General features: G+C 55.3%; 1 protein-coding gene across 1 annotated transcript in view; it reads right to left on the bottom strand.

The window, feature by feature from the left end:
* The window catches only part of LOC113269382 (collectin-11), a 70,465-nt gene that overhangs the window by 9,950 nt on the left and 40,597 nt on the right, over positions 1–19,918 (bottom strand). Inside the window, exons 8-13 of the mRNA XM_057309368.1 lie at positions 16,516–16,581; positions 8,184–8,278; positions 5,770–5,820; positions 2,675–2,762; positions 1,390–1,515; positions 154–233 (exon numbers count right to left, since the gene is read on the bottom strand). Of these exons, the coding sequence (XP_057165351.1) occupies positions 154–233; positions 1,390–1,515; positions 2,675–2,762; positions 5,770–5,820; positions 8,184–8,278; positions 16,516–16,581 (506 nt within the window). The remainder of the gene's footprint in view (positions 1–153; positions 234–1,389; positions 1,516–2,674; positions 2,763–5,769; positions 5,821–8,183; positions 8,279–16,515; positions 16,582–19,918) is intronic.

A 19,918-nucleotide genomic window follows, 5' to 3' on the forward strand; every position in this document is an offset into this window, starting at 1 on the left:
CAAGGCATCTGCAAAGTCACGCTGGGCCAGTAAGTGAGGGGACGTGTACTCGGGTTGCATGTCCCAAAGAAGCAGCCTCGTGGCCAGGCACACAGAGCGGTTCCCTCGCCGCCCCAACCCCATGACAGGCCCCGATCCCGTTGGCAGGCGCACCTCGGCAACAGCCTCGAACTCCTCCGGGGTGGCCGCGGCTCCCGTCCTGACTCCTCTTTGTGGGATTGCTGGTTGTTTATCTGAAGGTAGATTGACCAATAGGGTTACGGCTCACATTCGAAATCAAAGAGAATATACTCTCATCGTGGGCCGTATGCTCATTTTCATTTCGCCAAATCACCCCAGAGATAACATTTCTTAAGTCAGAGTATCAGATGGTCAAAGCAATAGGCACACTAGTTGAAGATCCTCGATGTTTAAAACTCTAAGTAATTTCAAAAACTCCTGCAAGACGTCCGGTAGGACATTTGCTTGTCAAAATGGTACATACCATTTCCAAGTTAAGTCCAACTGCAACAAATGTATCAGGACTAGAGTTTTTAGAAGTTGGATCAGTGGAAGTTCTGGAACATTGCCAGGCCAGTTCCAGAAGCAGGACCTCCCCCAGGGCATCTTGGAATTAATATTTGGACGATACCTCGGACAATTGCTGGGCTTGCGGAAGGAACCTTACTGTGTGTCCTTAGTCATTTCCTGCCTCCAGATTAGGGTCTCTCCATCACCCCCTAACTTTTCAGGTTCCCTCGCTGTCCTCAGGAGCAGGGCCCGTGCTTCCACAGAGCCTTGTACAGGGCTGTAGACGCAGTGCTCTCAGCGTAAATTTGCCAGCTGACATGACGTATCTTCCCTAAGTACATGTATGTGCACACACGTGATGGTACCTGTCCTAAATAAAAACGCTAGGACCAGCTTCAGATTGTGCCAGTGGGAGGAATAAAAACCCAGGGCTAACTTAGAGCGCCTGATGATTCACGCGGTCCAGCAGCCCACGTGAAAACCCCACGGCTACCGCATCATTACGCACGCGGCGAGAGCCAAAAAGAAGCCGAAGCCACCCCTCCAGAGCTGGCCCGGACCCGGCTCCGCACGGTCCAGGTAGCCCGCTCCCTGCCGCCCTCCCCTGCAGCCTGCTCCCCGGACCGCACGGCGCCAGGAGGTGTGCCCCTGGGTGAGGCCTGGAGAGTGTGAGAACAACGAGCTCTGCATCTGGTCAAGCTAAAAACCAAAATCACAGAGCACGGTATTGGGAATCCGAGTTCTGCAGCTCCGTGGCAGTAAGCGGCCTTAGACAAGTCGCTGAACCTGTCTGGTGGCAAGTGCACGTCAGGGGGCGCTGCGGGACAAGCCCCACAACCCCGCAGTGCCCGTTCTGGGCGCCGCTGGTTCCCAGGGCACCTTCTTCCAAGTTTGCTGCTTGAATTGACATTCGAGGAGCGTAATCGCCCATGAAGTAAGAAATGTCCACATCGAAGCCTCGGATAACGCCTTGTATCCCCAGCTTGACGACGCACCAGTCGTGACCTACGAGACGTGAACAAGGACGTCGCCGTCAGGTTTAACTCGGCAGACAAAGCGTGGGATTGAACAGAACTGAAATGAAAACAAGCAGTAGCTCCCTCCTCCCGCCACAGAAAAGTGCACGTGGGTTAACTTTCAGCTGTGACTTAAAGATCTCCTGTAACGTGGCCTTGTGTGGCTGCCGTGCCCCACGAGAACCCGTGTTCTGGTCACAGCAGGACATGCATAGGCCTTGCATCCAGGGACACCTGATTCCGGTTCCAAAGTGAAAACTGGCCTCTCTGAGCCTCGTTTCTTCAACTGCGAATCAGAGGAGAGATCAGCTTCCAAAAAGGTCAAGTGTGACTGTGCACAGTGTAGACGAGACCCCGCCCAGCTCAGCAGGCGCTCAGTGTGGACCTGGGCCTCCTGGAAATGCTCACCGTCACCTCAGGCCCTGGGACTTCCCGTGGGGCCCCACCCAGCTCGCCCCCCTGCGTCTGCTAAAGCCTGAGACGTCCCCAAGTCGTCGGTCACCAGGTAGTTCTTGGTTCCTTGAGTCCGAAGCAGACCCGCCTTTAAATGCCCAGACGCACCGGAATCTGAGCATGTCTGGAGTACCTCAGAAACACCCAGTATCTCTGTAATACTTAAGACAGACCCCGAAAAATCTAGTTATTAGCCTAATGCTGGATTCATTTGCTTTCACAGGCATTTTTTCAACTTTAAAAGGAGTATTTTGATGGAGCCCAATGAGTAGCAATGAAAAGTAGATTGTCGGGTGCCAGGAAGCGTGTGCAGTGGCAGAGGGCAGGCCCGAGTCCAGATGCCGGCTCTCCTCACGGGGGACATGACCGGGGCCGATGAGCGAGGCTGCTTCCACAGCAGCTATGTGGGGATAAGCGCACCTGCCCCAGGATCGCCGCAAATGCGCCACACCACGTGGGGAGGTCCGCACCGCCCCCCACAGCCTCACCGACACTCGTCCCCACAGTGTGAGCGCCCTCCTTCCCCCCTGCTGCACACAGGACCGCTCCCTACACCCTCAGAGCCTGACGTTCAGAAGAGCCATCCGCGATACGGAGCTTTCCGAGGGCCCGGGACAACGCTGACCCACGACGTACACGTCTTTCCGACACCCGCGTTTAAGCTTCACCACAGTGAAAGAGCGAGAGCTCCGTACCTGGAATCCTCTTCCTTCTGGTCTCCCATCCATCCATCCACTTCCCAAACTCAGTGTATTCGTGTTCTCTGAAGCTTGGGCTGTCGCTCTGAAGCAAAGACACATGGGAGTCGGGCGTTAACAGCATGCGAGGGCCTGGTCTTCCAGCATGTCCACGCCTGCCTCAAAGGGACAGGTGGGCCGCGCCCGCAGGGACCCTACAGGAATCCTCGGTCGGCACAGGGGAGTCTGCTACTACGGTCACACACAGGGAGCCCATTCCAGATCGCGGGGCACCTCCTCATCTCTGTTATCACCTCCAGAGAAAGAAATTCCGCATCTCTGTGGACCTCAATACACAGAATTAACTGCCGATAGCAATAGGGGACGCCCCATCACACAGTTCGTTCTGCGGCCCCACGAACCGCACAGCTCCCCACTGCGGCCCACATGCATCCCGAAAGGAGCAAAGTCCGAGAGGACAGATTTCCCGAGCAACCAGAAAAGACCGCTTAACAAGGCATCTGGCCAAAGGGTCTGAGGGTAGGGGGCGCTTCAGCGGGCCCAGTCGAACACTTACACCCCAGCCCTCGGAGCTGCTCTGCGGCCACCGGGGGAAAGGGGCTCAGCTCAGCCCCTTATCAGCCCCCTAGACAAACAGCTGAGCCCCGGCTGCTTCATCCTGAAGAACAGGGATGGCGAACACGTCCCTTGCAGGGCTGTTACGAGGTTGAAATAATAGTCGCGAAAGCCCCCATCAGAAGCGTAGACTCAGAAATTGTTCTGTGCCTGGTGGGTGGCCAAGCTGGGGAACATTTTCCCTTTTTACATCAACTCAAGGACAAGGAGGATCGCATGTTTCTGCTTAGGAAAAGCTCCCCAGGGGCGCAGAGGGAAAGAACAAAGTCACGGACACACGGTAGTGGGACCAGGCTGGGCCCCCGTGGAGCTGCTATGTGGGGCACAGCCGAAGGTCCACACATGCTCAGGCTCAACGCCTGACTTCCTGTGCCTCAGTTTCCTTGTGTGTTAAAGGCAGATGATACAGTGCCGTGTTCCTTCTGAGGCCATGGCAAGCATTAAAATCTTTGGAGCAGTGCCTGGCACATATTTGTTTAGCATTATTAATGCCCAAGTTGGTGGCTTTTGAGTTGTGTTACAATCCAAACACACCTTAAAGACAATCTCAATTCAGTCTTTCCCGTGTCGGTAGAGGACTCAGAAACTTTGCTACAAACCCAGCAAGAGAAAAGCGGGTGCGCCCCCCACTGGAAGCCCAGCCGCTCGCTCAGCCCCAAGCTTCCTGCTGCTCAGTGTAGCGTGGGTGGCAGGTGGCCCGTGCAGGTGCGCTGTTGCCACGGGTGCCGTGGCACCTGGATCGACACGGAAAGAAACACACGACAACTGGAAACTTTCACAAAAATGGTCCTCGCCAAATGAGGATAAATCCGTTCATAAAGAAAGGAACACCAAAGCCCCATCCCGGGGTAAACCCACGCGTGAGCTCAGCCCCACACACGGATGTCGATCGTGAGTAAAACTGAACCAACCTAAATGTGCATCGGCTCAGGAAAGGGTCCCAGTGGGATGAGGGACTGGGTGGTGGGCGGTTTGGGGCCCCCGAGCACCTCCCCTCGGCATGGGCAGAACAGGTGACACGTCGCGGAACGTTAAGTACCGCGTAAGAACACGTATACAAATCGAAAAACAAGCAGCAGTCCTACTTTCTATATACGGACACATTTCCTGAAAAGTGTGGTATATATTAGAAATGCCAATGTCACGGTAGTAATTCCACAAAGGGAAGGAGTGGGTGGGCATTAAAGCGGGTGGTGAAAGGGGCTTTGGCTTCATCTGTGATTTTTTTTTCAGAAAGGAAATGTGTTGATACACACACACATGCATATTACAGGATACATGTACACATGTGTGTGCAGATGTGTGTATAGAACATACAGAGACACGAGTACGATGTAAGAAAAAGGCCCCACTCCTTGTCGCACCCACTTCGCAGACAGCACCTCACAGACAGCCACCCTCACTCTCCGGTGTGTTCTTTCTGAACGCTGTGGTGTGTATACACGCCACGCGGGAACCTCCCGGGGCCGGTGTGCAGAGCGCTAGCCTATTCTTTCTCGTGGCCACGTGGTATGCCACATCTAGAAGCTCATATCGTGGCTCTTTAACCAGTTCCCCAGCAGTGGGCATTTAGGTTGGTTTTTCCCCTCCGGACAACACTGGAATGACTGTTTTCTGCATATTTTTGCCTACTTATGCACGTGATATCTATCTGTGGAACAGCGACGTCAAGGTGTGTATGCACTTAAATTTCCTATAGACAGACATATGGTAGAATGGTAAGAGCTTTGACATCTATTAGCTGTGTGACCTAGAACAAGTAAATCAACGTCTCTGGTCCTCACTTTAGTACCATTTTCTCTGAGGAGTAAGTTAATACAGATGAGAGGCCCTGCACATGCTCTAGCCCTGGCCACCTCCTGCCCAGGAACAGTAACCCTGTCACCAGACTGACCAGATGGCCAGTGACCCCACAGAGGACAGCATGCTGACCGGCAGGCAGACTCGCTGTGGTCACACTCGGTGTGCGTGGGTGTGAACTCTGAGCGCACCTGTGCTTATCCGCCCACCCGCATGAACTCACACCCCACAGCTGGTGTGACAAGGTCGCAGGATTCCAGCTGAGGCTCCATTTCTTCCCTCTATTTGTCAGAATGTTCTGGGGTTTTCGTTCAGTTTTTGATAAGCACATCCTACACTTTTGTGTTTAGGCAGGTAAAACATTTTCCAGACATTCGCGATGTGTGCCGGCACAGAGCACAGATTACAAACTCCTCATTAGACAGAGGACAATATACGAGGATCTCAGTACTTTCGCCAGAAAGCAACGCGACCCCACATCCCCGTGTCGGGTGCCCGTCTATCTCCAGCATGTCTGGGCATGAGCGGGAGCTGGTTTCTACGTGTTTCTACTGTTCTAACGTGCTATTTCACCGGGACACATTACAGGACTCCCGTCCCAAATACTCAGGTGGATTTTAACTGCACAGTTCACTGTCTACCAACACTTCGCATTGCAGAGTGCTGATTTACAATACCTTTATAAGGTTTTCCGCAGGAGCAAAGAAGTCATCTGTCGCAAATAAAACCTAGACAAAGAAAGAAGTCAAGATAAAATAACCATAAATTAAAACCATTTTATTTCATTCCCGAGTGAAACATTACAAGACGCACTAAAAAGAAACGCGGAATTGCCAGGGGACAGCAGCAAGAGGCAATTAACCCACGATGCTTGTGAAATGTCTAGACTTCACCGTCTGCCTCCTCAGTCCTTCCCTTCCAGCCTGCGTTCTTCACCCCCTTTACCGTCTGGATGAGGGGGTGCTAACTTCTTATGCTTGGCAAGAAAATACACCAACTCTCCTTTTCACGAACGGAGGACACCGGGCGCTGTGATTCTCTCATGAGCAGAGCGATGGCCCACACACGCCACACTGGGCCACCCCTGTGGTTTGGCCAGCACACTGAAGGAGGCCTAGTCATTTATCAACCAAAGCAGGACATTTTTGAGAGTGAGGGGGCTGCTGCTGATTATACCAGGAAAACAGGTGTAAAGTGGATTTTCTGGACAAAACAGGGTGCTGTCGGCCCTACCGTCACCCAGGATCCAGTGACGACTGCAGTGGGAGGGGCGTCCGGCCTGGTGTTGGGTGCTCCTTTGTTACCCTTTCAAGTCCACGTGTTCAGACGTGGGCGAGGCTGTGCTCATCCCTGCGTGAGTTTGTGTACACGGAGGAGGCTATGTCAGGACCTTGTCGCCGACAGCTGGTGTCAGGAAGCGCCCAGCAGCTCGGCCGCTGGGTCGGGCTTCACGAGCACAGCGGCTTCACGGAGCCGACACTAAACCTCAGAGAGCAGGAATCCGCGGAGGGCGCGCGCAGAGCGCTGGGTCCGGGCGAGGCTACACTCTGCTGATGTCAATAGCGCTCCGGAGAACTTAACGACCGGCTCCCACTGCGGGCCGAGCGACTCCCGGTCGGCAGGGGTTCACCCGGGCAGCAGTCTCGGGGGAGAAGGGGCATCTGCCCCCGCCTTGGCGAGGCTCTCCTCGCGGGCGGCGTGCGAGCCCCGCAACAGCCCCTGGACACCAGCCATCAGAGAGCCCGCCTTGCCCGCCCACGCCGTGCCGCTGCCACCAGCTACAGGGACCCAAGCTGGGAGGGGGCACCTAGCTTTTGGCTGGAAGGACTGATTCTACGAAGAACAGCCTTGGAGAAAAGGACGCCTCCCCTAAACCTGGACTTTCTTTCTTTCGTCTGCCCCTCGCCCGGAACGATAGTGTAATTAAGCTATCATTGGCTTGGGATGGGTTGTTCAGGAGACATTATCCCGCATGCTGTTGGCTTGTGAAATGTTATTATTAGAAATGACAATTTCACACAAATCCGTGTGAAATAAATAATTAGCGAAATAAATAAATAAATAAATAACCGCAGTCTGAGCACGGTTCGCCTCCAGTGAAACACCTGGGCACTGAGCCCAGCCCAGAGCCTACGAGGCAGGGCGAGACCTTGCTGTTTCGCAGCTGCTAGCTGTTTGGGAGGCAGAGTGGAGGGGAGTCGCTGCTGTGTTGGGGTTGACCTGCCCCCTGAGAACGTGTCAGGGCACAGCACAGGTGAGCGGACCCATAGGAGTCCCTCACTGTCCAGATCCTTCACTGGCTCCTTGGCAGAAACCCTCACACGGCACATAGGGCCTTTCTGACCTCCCGAGGCTCATGTCCCCCAACACCCGCTGATGACTTCCAGAAACACTAAACCAGCGGAGCACGTGCTCTCCCCACCCGGTGTCCCCCTCCGCCCGGCATCTCAACTGAAACGGCCCCTCGCCCCTTTGCCCTGCCGGCTCCCCCTCCCACTTGAAGACTCCTTTGAGCCTCACTCACCTGGACAGCCTTCCCCAGCCCTTCCCACCCCACTCAGCTGCCCCCAGTCAGAGGGGATGCACCCCCCCCCAGCACCTGGCCTGGCCTCCAGGACACCCAGGACTTGACTTCCACATCTGTCTCCCCGCTGGAGCACAGGCATCTTGAGGGCAGGCCCAGGTGCCTCCCGCCTACACCATACGGAGCCCCTGTGGGTCGCTGGTACTCGGTACCCGGCACCGTGCTGCTACCCCAGCCCCTCGCACGGTGTTAGCCAGTGTTCCAGGTTATTCCCGTGCTAACGCGTGAGGACCGCTGATCTACACTGTGAGAAAACACACGGCAGAGAGAACCCTTCACACAGTTGCAAACTGTCTTTTTGTTCTAAGCTTAAGGCAATGCTGCTTTTGCTAAAACAATCACCTATTTTTTTTTTAAATTTTGGAAGCCTTTTGCAATAATGGGCTTCCTTGAGTAGACTGAACCTTGAGGCTGATCCTTGCCGTTGTCTCCAGGTTCCCTGCCGTGGGGGAGGTGGTCCGCAGCATGGGTATGCGGACTACTGTCTTCCATGAGATCCCCACTCACCTTTCCTCCCACAGACTCAGACGCCATGTCAGTCAGCTGGGTGAAGTCCGGATACCTGGCCAGTCTTCCCTCCCTGGGAGAGTCAGCCATGCTTCCTAGAACAAGAAAGGACGCTCGCTCAGCCTCGGGTGTAGAGGGGGCAGAACCCGCGTGAGCGAGCAAGGCCCTCACCCCGGTTCCCAGGCCAACAGCCAGATTGTCAACCGGTTGTGGCGGGTACCCCGCCAAGGGTCCCTTCAGGTGACTTCGCATGAATGCCGTGATCTGGGAGGGAATGAGAGCGTGGTTTCCCTCTGAAGTATGTACGCACAAAATACCACTCAATACACAAATCCTACTGCCTCAAACTGCAATTTTATTTTATTTTTTAAAGGGGAAAAATATTTTAACTTAGAAAGGAATATTTTGTTTTTAATAGTGTTTGGATCCATTCAGAAAACACTGAGCAACGAAGAGCAGGCCCTGGCTGGAAATGGGGTATGAAGGAGAGTGCGTGCCCTGCCTACAGGGGCTCCCGCACAGGGCAGACAGACGCCCCCAGACGCCCACGCAGAGCCATGTTCTGGAACCATCCGAGACTAAAGCACAGAGGTCCCTCCATCCAACAGGAGGCGGGACCATTTTTCATATCACAAGTGGGGCTAACGTAACTTAATCCAACCCCCACCCCGCACCCTTATTTTGAAGCTGAGAAAGCAGAGATTTGGAGAAGACAGAGGCGTGGACGGGGGAGTCAGGGCTGGCCTGGAGGTCGCCCCACTTGTAAACCAATGGATGTCCCCTCACTCCTACCATTTTTCCTACCCCTCATGGTGAGAAGAGAAAACCACACAAAAACTAATATCTCACTAAGAATATTCACAATAGAAGAAACACAGTCAATGGACATGAGAAGTTAACTCTCCCTTGAAATCACAGGACTATAATCATAAAATGACATTTTTCCTTATGACACTTGTGGACACTTTTTGTAACAAACACACCCCACGACCTGCTCTCAGGAACATGAACTGGGGTGACTTCTGCAGTGATTAAGCGTAACTAGGAAAGAGCAGGGAGCTCCTCGCCATCGGCCTCTGCTCAGTCCTCCCTGAGCTCTTCACGCCGGGGGGTCCCTGGCTCTGCCGAGTGTCCCCCTCCTCCACACTCACCCCGGTGACCTCACGCCGTCTTCTGGCTCCTAACATCACCCACATGCTGATTGTCCCCAAATACATATCACCTTCCAGGATTTTCACCTGCCAACTCAAGCTGTCTCGCCGGGATGTGTGACTGCGTCCCGGGGCCAGCATGCCCCCCACACGACTCCTGCCCCACCCCCGGCGTCCTCACCTCCCCTGGAAGCACCTCGTCCTCCAGCTGCTCAGGCAATCTTGGGGTCACCTCTCCTGTGTCTCCTTTTTCCCTTAGACCTCGAATCCCACCTATCAGGACAATACATCTACCCTGAAGTTGGACCCAGGCCCCTGAAACGGTTCATACATGGCATTTCCTTCAGAATTACCCGAGGAGGAGGGAAAGTGCGTAAGGGCGTAGATGAAACGAGGCTGGCCGCGGCTCCAGGGCTGTTGTCACTGGTGATGGCACACACACGAGGGGTTCAAATACATTCATCTACTTTTGCACACATCGAAATCTTTCACAATAAAATTATACATATTATATGCATTATCCATACACACGAGAGAGAGATAACGGGGCACGGGGTGGGGGGAGGCAACCTCATCTCTCTCCTGGATCATTAACACACCCCCAGCTGGTCCCGCCATGTCCACCCGTCCCTCGCTGCAGCCGTCTCCCCCCGCAAGACAGCAGAGCGAGCTTGGGCAAACTAGAGTCAGCCTGTCAAACCCCTGGTGTGAATGATTCCCCTTCCACCCAGAGCGAGAGCTGGTGTTCTTCAAGGTCCACGGGGAACCCCCACCCTGCACTGGTATGGGTCCACTGGTATTTCCCTAGGACGTGCAACATGGCCCAGCACGTATGAGATTCTTAATAAATATCTGTTAAGTACCTGAGTGAACGAGTAATGTTTTCTAACTCATTTTGTGTTTTAAAATACCAGTTCCCTAATTGGCCTAAAATCTTCCTGAGGAGGAAATTGTGCAGAAGGATCTGCTAACGTTTATCATAAGTTAACAATAATGTCACGCACGGTTCATGTATTTTATCTCTTTTAATCCTCAGAACAATGCTGAGATGTCGGTATTATTTGCATCTTACAAATGAAGAAAGGCACCTTTGAGAGGTCGAGTGAACTGTGCAGACCACACAGCTGGAAAGGGAACCACGTGTCCAACCCAGACACACCGAGCTATGATTGATGTTTGAAAGCCTTAGCACAGTGTCACGGGGATGCGACGGACGGGTGGGTGAGGTCATTCCGCAGCTGTGTGTGCAGTCCTGTGACAGGCCCTGAGCCAAGGCTGGGATGACACCTGCGCCTCAGGGCTGACGGCGGAGGGCAGAACACAGACACAGAGCGGGCGGTGCCGGTGATCAAGACTGCAGGGATGTCCTCACAGCACACCAGGACCCTCGGGGGCCCAGGGCTCCCTCTGGGAGCGGACACCCGAGCCGGCCTGGGGGGAAGGCAGGGCAAGGGAGACACGCAGGTGGAGCTGGAGGACGACATTCGTCCGCACCTGCACCGTTGGACCTGGAAGCTACAAGCCATGCGTGGCTCTTTAATACATCTAATAATTTAATTATGTAATTTAATTGTAACTAAACAAATAATAAAATAAACAATGCCATTTTCTCTTGTACTAGCCCCGTTTCGAGTGCTCAGCAGCAGCACGTGGCGTCCGTGGTGGGTAGCGCGCGCCCAGAACCTTCCAGCACGGAAGGCGTCACATGACTGTGCGGGAACGCGCAGAGCTCCCCTGCACCATCGCGCAGTGCTCTGCCAACCCTGAAGCACGGGGCGGACACGCACCCACACAGCCCGGCGTCTGCGGCTTCTGCGCAGCCGGGCAGCTCGGCGACGCGGACACCCCGCCAGTTTGCTGCGTCCTGGCTCAGGCTCACGGCCTCTCCAGCAGCCGCACCGGGCTCAGAACCGCAGAGCTCGGGGCCGGCCCGACAGGTGCAGGCCGGTCACAGACGGCGGCCTGGCCACGCCCGCAGGTCCCTTGGGCCTTCCCCCGACCACAACAGCCTGTGTCCTGGACAAAACCACACAGCGCCCAGCCAGCCATGGGTGCTCGACAAAGCCCTGCCGCATATTTAATTTGCTTAGATAATCACCAGACATTTGATTTACCTGGTCATTCTTTTGAAAAGCCTCCATTTTTTCCCAGGCATTTGCAGGGAGCTCAATGTGCACCAGGACGGAGCATGCTAACATTTTGCCAAAGTCAACAACGGAGAGTCCCTCTCCCAGCTGCCCAGTTGGACGGAAAAAGCAAGGTGTCATGGCAACGCGGGGCCTCGTCATCCTGCCTCCCTGTTGGCCAGAGAGGCGCGGGAAGGGGGGTGTTCTTTTCATCCTTGCTGGCTTTGATCTTTTTCTTCGCTGTCCCCCGGATGACCTCCACCAAGCAGGGCACGCTGCCCCCGTAGACCGGAGGCTGCAGAGTCAGGGAGAAGGAGCCAGGCAGACAGGCATTTTTTTTTTATTTTAATGTTTTTTTATTATATTATGTTAGTCACCATACAGTACATCCCTGGTTTCTGATGTAAAGCTCGATGATTCATTAGTTGCGTATAACACCCAGTGCACCGTGCAATACGTGCCCTCCTTGCTACCCATCACCAGTCTATCCCAGTCCCCCACCCCCTCCCCTCTGAAGCCCTCAGTTTGTTTCTCAGAGTCCATAGTCTCTCATGCTTCATTCCCCCTTCTGATTACCCCCCCTTTCTTTATCCCTTTCTTCCCCTACCGATCATCCTAGTTCTTATGTTCCATAGATGAGAGAAATCATATGATAATTGTCTTTCTCTGCTTGACTTATTTCACTTAGCATAATCTCCTCCAGTGCCGTCCATGTTGCAGCAAATGTTGAGAACTCGTTCTTTCTGATAGCTGAGTAATATTCCATTGTATATATGGACCACAACTTCTTAATCCAGTCATCTGTTGAAGGGCATCTCGGCTCCTTCCACGATTTAGCTATTGTGGACATTGCTGCTATGAACATTGGGGTGCATATGGCCCTTCTCTTCACTACCAGACAGGCATTTTGCACGTTTTCCAAGGGATTGGTCTCAATGCCGGGTTTTTCGTGCTCCCACCCTCTGAATCCTGACACTCAAATGTAGACAATCAATCATTTCGGCACTTCTTAAAAACAAACAAACACTCCCTTCTGCAAATGAGTGTTTCCATTTGGCAAATAAACACCTGAGAAGCTCCTCTCGAGAAAGCCTTCGTCGGGGTCACAGTGCCCTCCGTGGCCCAGGCTGCCGCGCAGCAGGACCTGTCCAGCTCCGGCCTCTGTGGGGGCAGCACGCAGGGGGAGGCCAGACCGCCTGCTCCTCAGACTGCATGAACACGCTTTCCTCAAGCTCCTTAAAATGCACGTGCATTCGTTGAAAAGCACCGCAAGACGAGGTTTTTGGGGCCCATGTCCATTTTTCCAAATGAACCCTAGGGTTTGGACACATCTGTTTTCACTGGCAGAAGTGAATTCGGTTTGGGGCAGGGATTTCTCCGTGGGCTCCTTCCTCGGCCTCCCCCCGCCCCCACGCCCTGGCCTCCCCCCGCCCCCCCACCCCGGCCGGCGAGCTCACCCAGAGCTGGGGTGCTGTCAAGGGACCTGCACGGCTGCCCCCGAGACATGGTGACTTAGACACTTCATCCCTCTCTCGCTAAAGCTCCGTTTGTGGCTGAGCCCCTGCTCCTGCTTACAGTGTGTTTTGCGGAGATAAAGGGAAAACAAAGAGACCTTTGTAACACTCCGCAGAGGCACCACAAGAGACAGATCTGCAAGAGGCGTGAAACCCCCTATACAGTTTCACGGAAATAGCAGAGGAGGGGTGGGTGCGGGTGAAATTCAGCAGCAGTTTCCTCTACTGCTGTGCACACCCCTCCCCATACTGTGCACAGAGGTCAGGCCTGGCAGCAGCAGAGACCATCAGTACTCGGTCCTAAGCGTGCAAAAGGCAGAACACCGGTCGGGTGTTCTATGGTTGCACCAAGATGGGAACCATCTGTCACACGTATGCAAATTTAAATCCAATGAAATATAAAACTCAGTTTCTTGGTGACACCAGCCACATTTTGTGTGCTCAGAAGCCAGGTGTGGCTGATAGCTTTTGCACTGACAGCACAGAAGAGAGCGTTCCATTGCTGGAGAAGATTCTAGCCAATGGTGCACATTGCAGGGGAGCACCATTGTGTTAATATCCCTTTTTATTAATTTAGACACAACGGTCAATGTTCGATCATGGTCTTAGAACTCTTCAGCGACCTATCACCAGTGCAGGACCCCGTGACCATGTGACTTCACACACAAAGGGGAAATTTGCAGATGTGATTATGTTTACAGATCCCAAGACAGGGAGGTAATTCTGGATAATCCAGGTGGGTCCCGTCTGCTCACATGAGACCATCAAAGCAGGGACCTTGCTCTGGCTGGAAGCGTAAGAACCACAGGCAGAAAGAAGTCAGAAAGAATCAAAGGTTTGAATCATGTCCGAGAGAGAGGTCCCTGCACACCGTCGCGAAGGCCCGTGGGCAAGGACCATCTCACACCAGCAAGGAAGCAGGAACCTCGGTCCTACAACCACGGAAGCGGGTTCTGCCGCCCCCTCCCCGGAGCCGCCTGAGAGTGAGGCCCGGCCGGCTGGGCGGGACGTCGACCGCAGAAACCCAAGCAGAGAAGTCAGCCGAGCCCAGCTGGACTTCTGACCTACAGAGCGTAAGGTAACGAATCCGTGGTAAGGCGCTGAGAACGTGTGCCCCGGCACTCACACAAACCCGTATCCGCTCACTCGAACTGAGCAACGGAGACAGGCTACTGTCACCAAAGAGTTGGGGCGCTCTTTGAGAGAGAAGCAGCATTTCAGCTTCTGGGAGAGACGACAAAGCCCATCGGATCCTTGAGGCCAGAGGCTGTGGCGGCATCAGCTGTGGCCGTTTTAAGGGACACACAGAGGTGCACCTGGGACCCTCTCTGGAGCCGCTAGGAACCCCAGGCCGAACTGTCTGTCTGGGAGAACCCAGCCCCTAACCCTGCAAACGCCCGGCTCACCGCTCTGAGGCTGCCCTGGCCTCCCAGCGGGTCGAGCCCAAGCAGCACCCTCCCTGGTCGGCTGGAGGCTTGTCTGCCAAGACAGCACCTCCACGAAAGGTCTGGGTCTGGCTGCAGTTGGGTTCCTGCCACGCTTTCCATAAAATACGCCTGAAAGCGTGAGACGGGCGCTCGGAAGACGATGGATGTCTTCAGCCCCAACCCACATCTTCACACCTGTTCCCCTGCCTTCCTCACGCCAGCCAGAGAGTTACCTGTGATCCTGCCCGTTGCAGAGAAGCCCAGAGAGGCAGAGAGCTTGCCCAGCACCACACAGCAACGAAAGGGGAGGGGACGTGTTTCAAACAAAACTTGGGGTGAAGTCACAGTCCCAGCCCTTTATTAACTATGAAGAAAACAGCCCTGTCTTCACTGTTTCCCTGGGAGCTACATACTTTATTATATGTGTTCTCCAGACAGTCTCAAAGGCCATCCTATGAGAAGTGTCTCCACCCCTGGAAAAACTGTGAGAAAGAAAACAGAACTACCGTATGAGCCAGCTCTCACACTGCGGGGTATTTACCCGCAATACAGACACCCTCGTTCAAACCAGGATGTGTGCGATAGCCGAGGTACGGAAGCGGCCCACGCGCCCATCGACTCATGAATGAATAAAGAAGATGTGGTGTGTAACATAATGGACTATTACTCTCCCCAAAAAAAGGATGAAATCTTGCCATTTGCAACGACATGGATAGGCCTAGAGCGTGCAATGCTGAGTGAAATAAGTCGGTCAGAGCAGGACAAATACCATATGATCTCACTCACGCGGAATTTAAGAAACAATACAAACGAGCAAAGGGGAAAAAGAGAGAGAGGAAAAGCAAGAAACAGACTGTTCACCACAGAGAACACACTGACGTCGCCAGAGGCAGGGTGGGGGAGGGGGAAACAGGTGATGGGGAGCAGCGGGTGATGTACGAAGGGCTGAGTCACTACATTGTACACCTGAAACTAATACAACACTGCATGTTGACTTTACTGGAATTAAAATTTAAAAATAAATACTTTTTTTAAATGTGCCAAAGAGAAGAGGGGACCCCTCCCATGCGGGTTCCGGGACACTGACCACAAACCCAACAGCCTGGGCTCCATAGGACCCTCGCGGGCTACGGGGAAGCGGGTCGCCTGCCTGGCGGTGGGGGTTCACAGCTCGGCGACTCTGGTGGCGTGGGCTCCCCACACGCTGCCCATCTCCCTGCGGTCAGCTGTGTTCTGCGGTTCGTATCCGCGGGGGAGCCCAGGTCTCCGTGGAGGGAGGGAGGGCGCCGCCGCACCTGACCTCCCTCACCCAAAGGCCACCTCTGCCCGCACCACCTGTGGCGTCTACTTCCAGGTCTGTGCGTTTAAGTGAATTTGTCAACAGTTCTTTGCAAGGGAACAGGATCCCCTCCGAGGGGGGCAAGCCATCAATGTGCCACAGCTTTTACTGAAAATCGCCCGGATTCGTCAGCAATGAGGAGCCCGAGGCTGGCTTTCCCAGTGAGAGGGGGCGATCGTGCTCTTCCTCGTGGAAAAAGTGTAATCTTGAGATTTTATACACTCAAGGGTCGTTCAAGCTTTCTTTTTCCCTTTGGGATTTGCCTTCAAATAAGAAAAGACACGCAGAGCGTGTGCAGGACTGCGGGAGGGTTGACCAGCAGGCCAAGCTCTGCCCGTAGGAGTCCCGTGGGAGCAGGCCCTCTGCGACCCTTGGTGACCTGCCATCACCGGTGGGGACTCCTGGTGAAGTCTTCGGCCAAAAGTACGAGGTTTTCATGAGATAAAAGAAGTTTATTCACATTCGGGACAAACCCAGACGGAGTTTCGGTAGCGCCTGGTGTGAGGCCGGCAGGCCGCAGGCCGCAAGCGGTCACACGCGCGCAGGCCTGGCTGTGAGGGCGGCCCTGCTGCCGGACACAAGCTCACTGCACCCCCAGGCCTCGCTCTGCCGCGTCTGGGTGAAGACAAAGTCACACGACTCACAGAGTGGGGTGGAGGAGCAGGAGTGGGGAGCAGGGCCCAGCCCGGCTCCTCCCCGGGTGTGGACTCTGGAAACACCACCGGCGTCCCCGCCCCACGCCCGCCCCGCAGTCGCCGCTGGGCCCCGTCCTCACCTGTCCGCGCTGTCAGACGCTCATCGCGCTCCGAGTCTGTCCGCCACCGTGCTTCTGGCAAGGATGCTTTAAAATAGGAAACTATGTATCAGCGGCACCGCGGCCTCACCCAGGAACCCGCAGTTCCGTGTTCAGGACTGGATTTCTTGCTCCGCACGAGCCAGCCGAGCTCCCATGCTGCTTGCGTGCCAGCCAGGAGAGAGTCTCTAAGGGCCTCCCCCACCAAGACAGAACTTGCTGGAGACTGGCCGTGCCTCTGTGATGTCACAAGGGCTGCGGGGAGAGGGCGCTGCACGGTGGAGTCTGCAAGCCTTGTAGGGGGCCCAGAGCCGGGCCCGACCCCTCCCACAAAGCTAGCCACCACCATCCCCGGGCCGGGCCCGAAATCCCCACCCCCCTCCAGCCGTCCGCCCAGTCTCCTGTCTGGGAGCCTCCCGCAAATACATAGCTCTGCGCACCCCGCACCGTTCTAGAGAAGACGACCTCTGGGGGACTCGACAGAGGGATGGGCCCTCAGCCCCACGACGATGCAGGTGCACCCGTGATTTAAGGGGCTCCGTGGACCTTTTTTTTTTTTTTAAGATCTTATTTATTTCACAGAGAGAGACAGCCAGTGAGAGAGGGAACACAAGCAGGGGGAGTAGGAGAGGAAGAAACAGGCTCCGAGCAGAGGAGCCCAATGTGGGGCTCGATCCCAGAACACAGGGATCACGCCCTGAGCCGAAGGCAGACGCTTAACGACTGAGCCACCCAGGCACCCCGGGCTCCGTGGACCTTGATAAGACGTGCTACTCCCCATGGCGGCAGCAGACGTGGGTCCCCGCCCTCGGAGCCCACGGCCTAGAGGAAGAGTGCTCGGTGAGGCAGGAACAGGGCAGTGGCCCCGACATGCGTGGTGCATAGCTGATGGCATCGCCCCCACCCTGCAGAGCGGTCGTGTCCTGGTCCACAGACAGAGAAACTGAGGCTCAGGAGGTAGGAGATTTATCCAAGGTCCTTGCGTCAGGAGGGGCTGAGCGGGAGCGGGAGCTCAGAGCATCCAGGTGGCCCCAAGCACGTGGCCTCGGGGACCTGGGGGGCGGCTAGTGCCATGTGGGAGCTGCCACCGTGCTTAGTTTCTTCACCAGGATTGGCCTGCCCTCCTCCCCTCCTGCACCCCAGCCTCCGTGATGAAACCACGCCACCTCCAGGAAGCTCGCGGGCCTCTGGCTGCTGCCCACGTCCTCAGGTCCGTGCTGACACGTGTGTACCCTTGCAGAGGGAATTCCTGAGAGCACAAGCCACATCTGTGCCTTGGTACCTAGCAGGTGGCACTTATTAAATAAGCAGATGTGACCCCGTGACCCGGTTCTGATGTGTCCTTCACCCGTGACCCGAGTCTAGGCCCCGGCACAGAGAACAGCCCAGAGGGAGGCTCAGGGGCTAGCAAAGGCTGCCCGACCCACCTGTCCGCACCTGGAGCCCAGCTCCCCAAGTCTGATGTGCCTCGGAGCCACGGGATAGCCTGCGGCCACGTGGGTTCCAACTGCAGATCTGAGAGGGGCTGGGCGTCCGGACCTCTAACGCAAGGCAACACAGGGCAGCAGGTCGGGGCCACACCTGGAGAACAAGTTTCTGCAAGCCGCACCGTCCAGCCACTAGCTACTTAAAATCATATGTAAAATGTAAGTTAAGGGGCACCTGGGTGGCTCAGTCGGTGAATCGTCTGCCTTCCGCTCAGGTCATGATCCCAGGGTCCTGGGTTCGAGCCCCATGCCGGCCTCCCTGCTCAGCGAGGAGTCTGCTTCTCCCTCTCCTGCTGCCAATCTCCTTGCTTCTGCTCTCTCTCTCGCACTCTCTCAAATAAATTTAAAAAATAATAAAAATAAAATTTAAATTAATTTAATAAAAGTTAAATGAAATTTAAAATTTACGTCCTGTCTCACTAAATTTCACATGCTTGATGCCACCAGCGGCAGTGCGGAAACAGAGCCCTTCCACCATTGTGCACATGCTTCCAGACGGCTCTGCCGAGGGAGGAGGAAAACGAGAGTGAGCAGAGTGGTGGTCCCGGAGCAGCAGCCCCGAGCCAGAGAGGAGCCTGTCAGGGCCATGGGAGGGGGCGACAGCAGATCCGTTACCCAGAGGCTGGAGTTGAGAGCCGCCCGCGAGCACCTTGACTGCAGCCCAAAGAGAAGCCCAGGGCCAGAACGACCCAGCTAGCTCAGCAGCTCCCACGTTCCCGAGCCACAGAAACCGTGCAAGAAGGTACGTATGAGCTGCTGAAGTGCAGGGTCTTTTGTTACACACAGTGGATGGCTGATCCCGGCAAGGGAGGCTGCTGGGGGGGTGACGGGTGAGAACCGCTTGGGATGAGGGTGGCCCAGAGGCAGCGAGAACGGAGACTGGAGACACGGGCTCACCCCGCATCACGTGCTGCCTCCGTGCCATCTGTGCCAGTGGATGAAAGCAGGTGGGATGCCCCTCGGGGTCGCCGGGCTGGTACGGCCCCACCAGCATGGCCTGACAGGCACGCCAGGACACCACCGCCAGGAGCAGCCCGTTGAATCTGGGCCCCAAGGCAATGCTAGAAACTTCTGCCTTTGCAACGCACCTTGTGCCCCAACCTCCTCCCTGATGAGATGTGTGAGCTGCAGGACCCGCCCCGGCTCACAGTGCCTGCCGCACCTGCAGGGACAGAGAGAAAGGGACAGATCCAGCCTCCTGCCGCACCTGCAAGGACAGAGAGAAAGGGACAGATCCAACCTCCTGCTGCACCTGCAGGGACAGAGGAAAGGAATGGATCCAGCCCGCAGTTTGCCGGTCCTCTCAGGTGCTGCTCCCTCCTGTTCAATACACGCCAAACCCCGGGCTGACCACCTGCAATGTCCGTCCTTCTCCCACCGTCCTGCCAGGATGGACCTCTGTACTCATTTTTCCTGCGGGTGGCAGATTGCACACGTGGCCACAGTCCCCCACATCCCCTTGCTTCTCACACCACACGGTGGCCCCTTGAACCTGGACTCGCCGTAGGACTTACTTAGCCATAGAAGGCGACAGAGCCGTGTTCCTCCTCCATGCTTAGGCCTCAGGAGCCCTTGTGTGCCCACTCTTGCTTTTTGGAACTGCCACGTTGTGAACACACTCAGGCTGGTCACTTGAGGATGAGAATCACAGCCTCCCAGCCGAGGCGTCCCAGACCAGCCACCCCCACCCCTCCAGCAGCTGTCAGGAGACACATGAGCCCAGCCCTGACCAGAAGAACCGCCCAGCTGGTCCCAGCCCGAATTGCCGACCCCTAGAATCAATGGGTAAAAACATGGTTACTGTTTGACATCACTAAGCTTTGGGTGGGTCATTACGCAGCAAAGACTACCTGGTACAGTATGTTCAGTACATGCTCGTCCTTGGAAAGCAGCACTCC

This window comes from Ursus arctos, unplaced genomic scaffold, assembly GCF_023065955.2.
Source record: "Ursus arctos isolate Adak ecotype North America unplaced genomic scaffold, UrsArc2.0 scaffold_8, whole genome shotgun sequence".
Lineage (NCBI taxonomy): Eukaryota > Metazoa > Chordata > Mammalia > Carnivora > Ursidae > Ursus > Ursus arctos.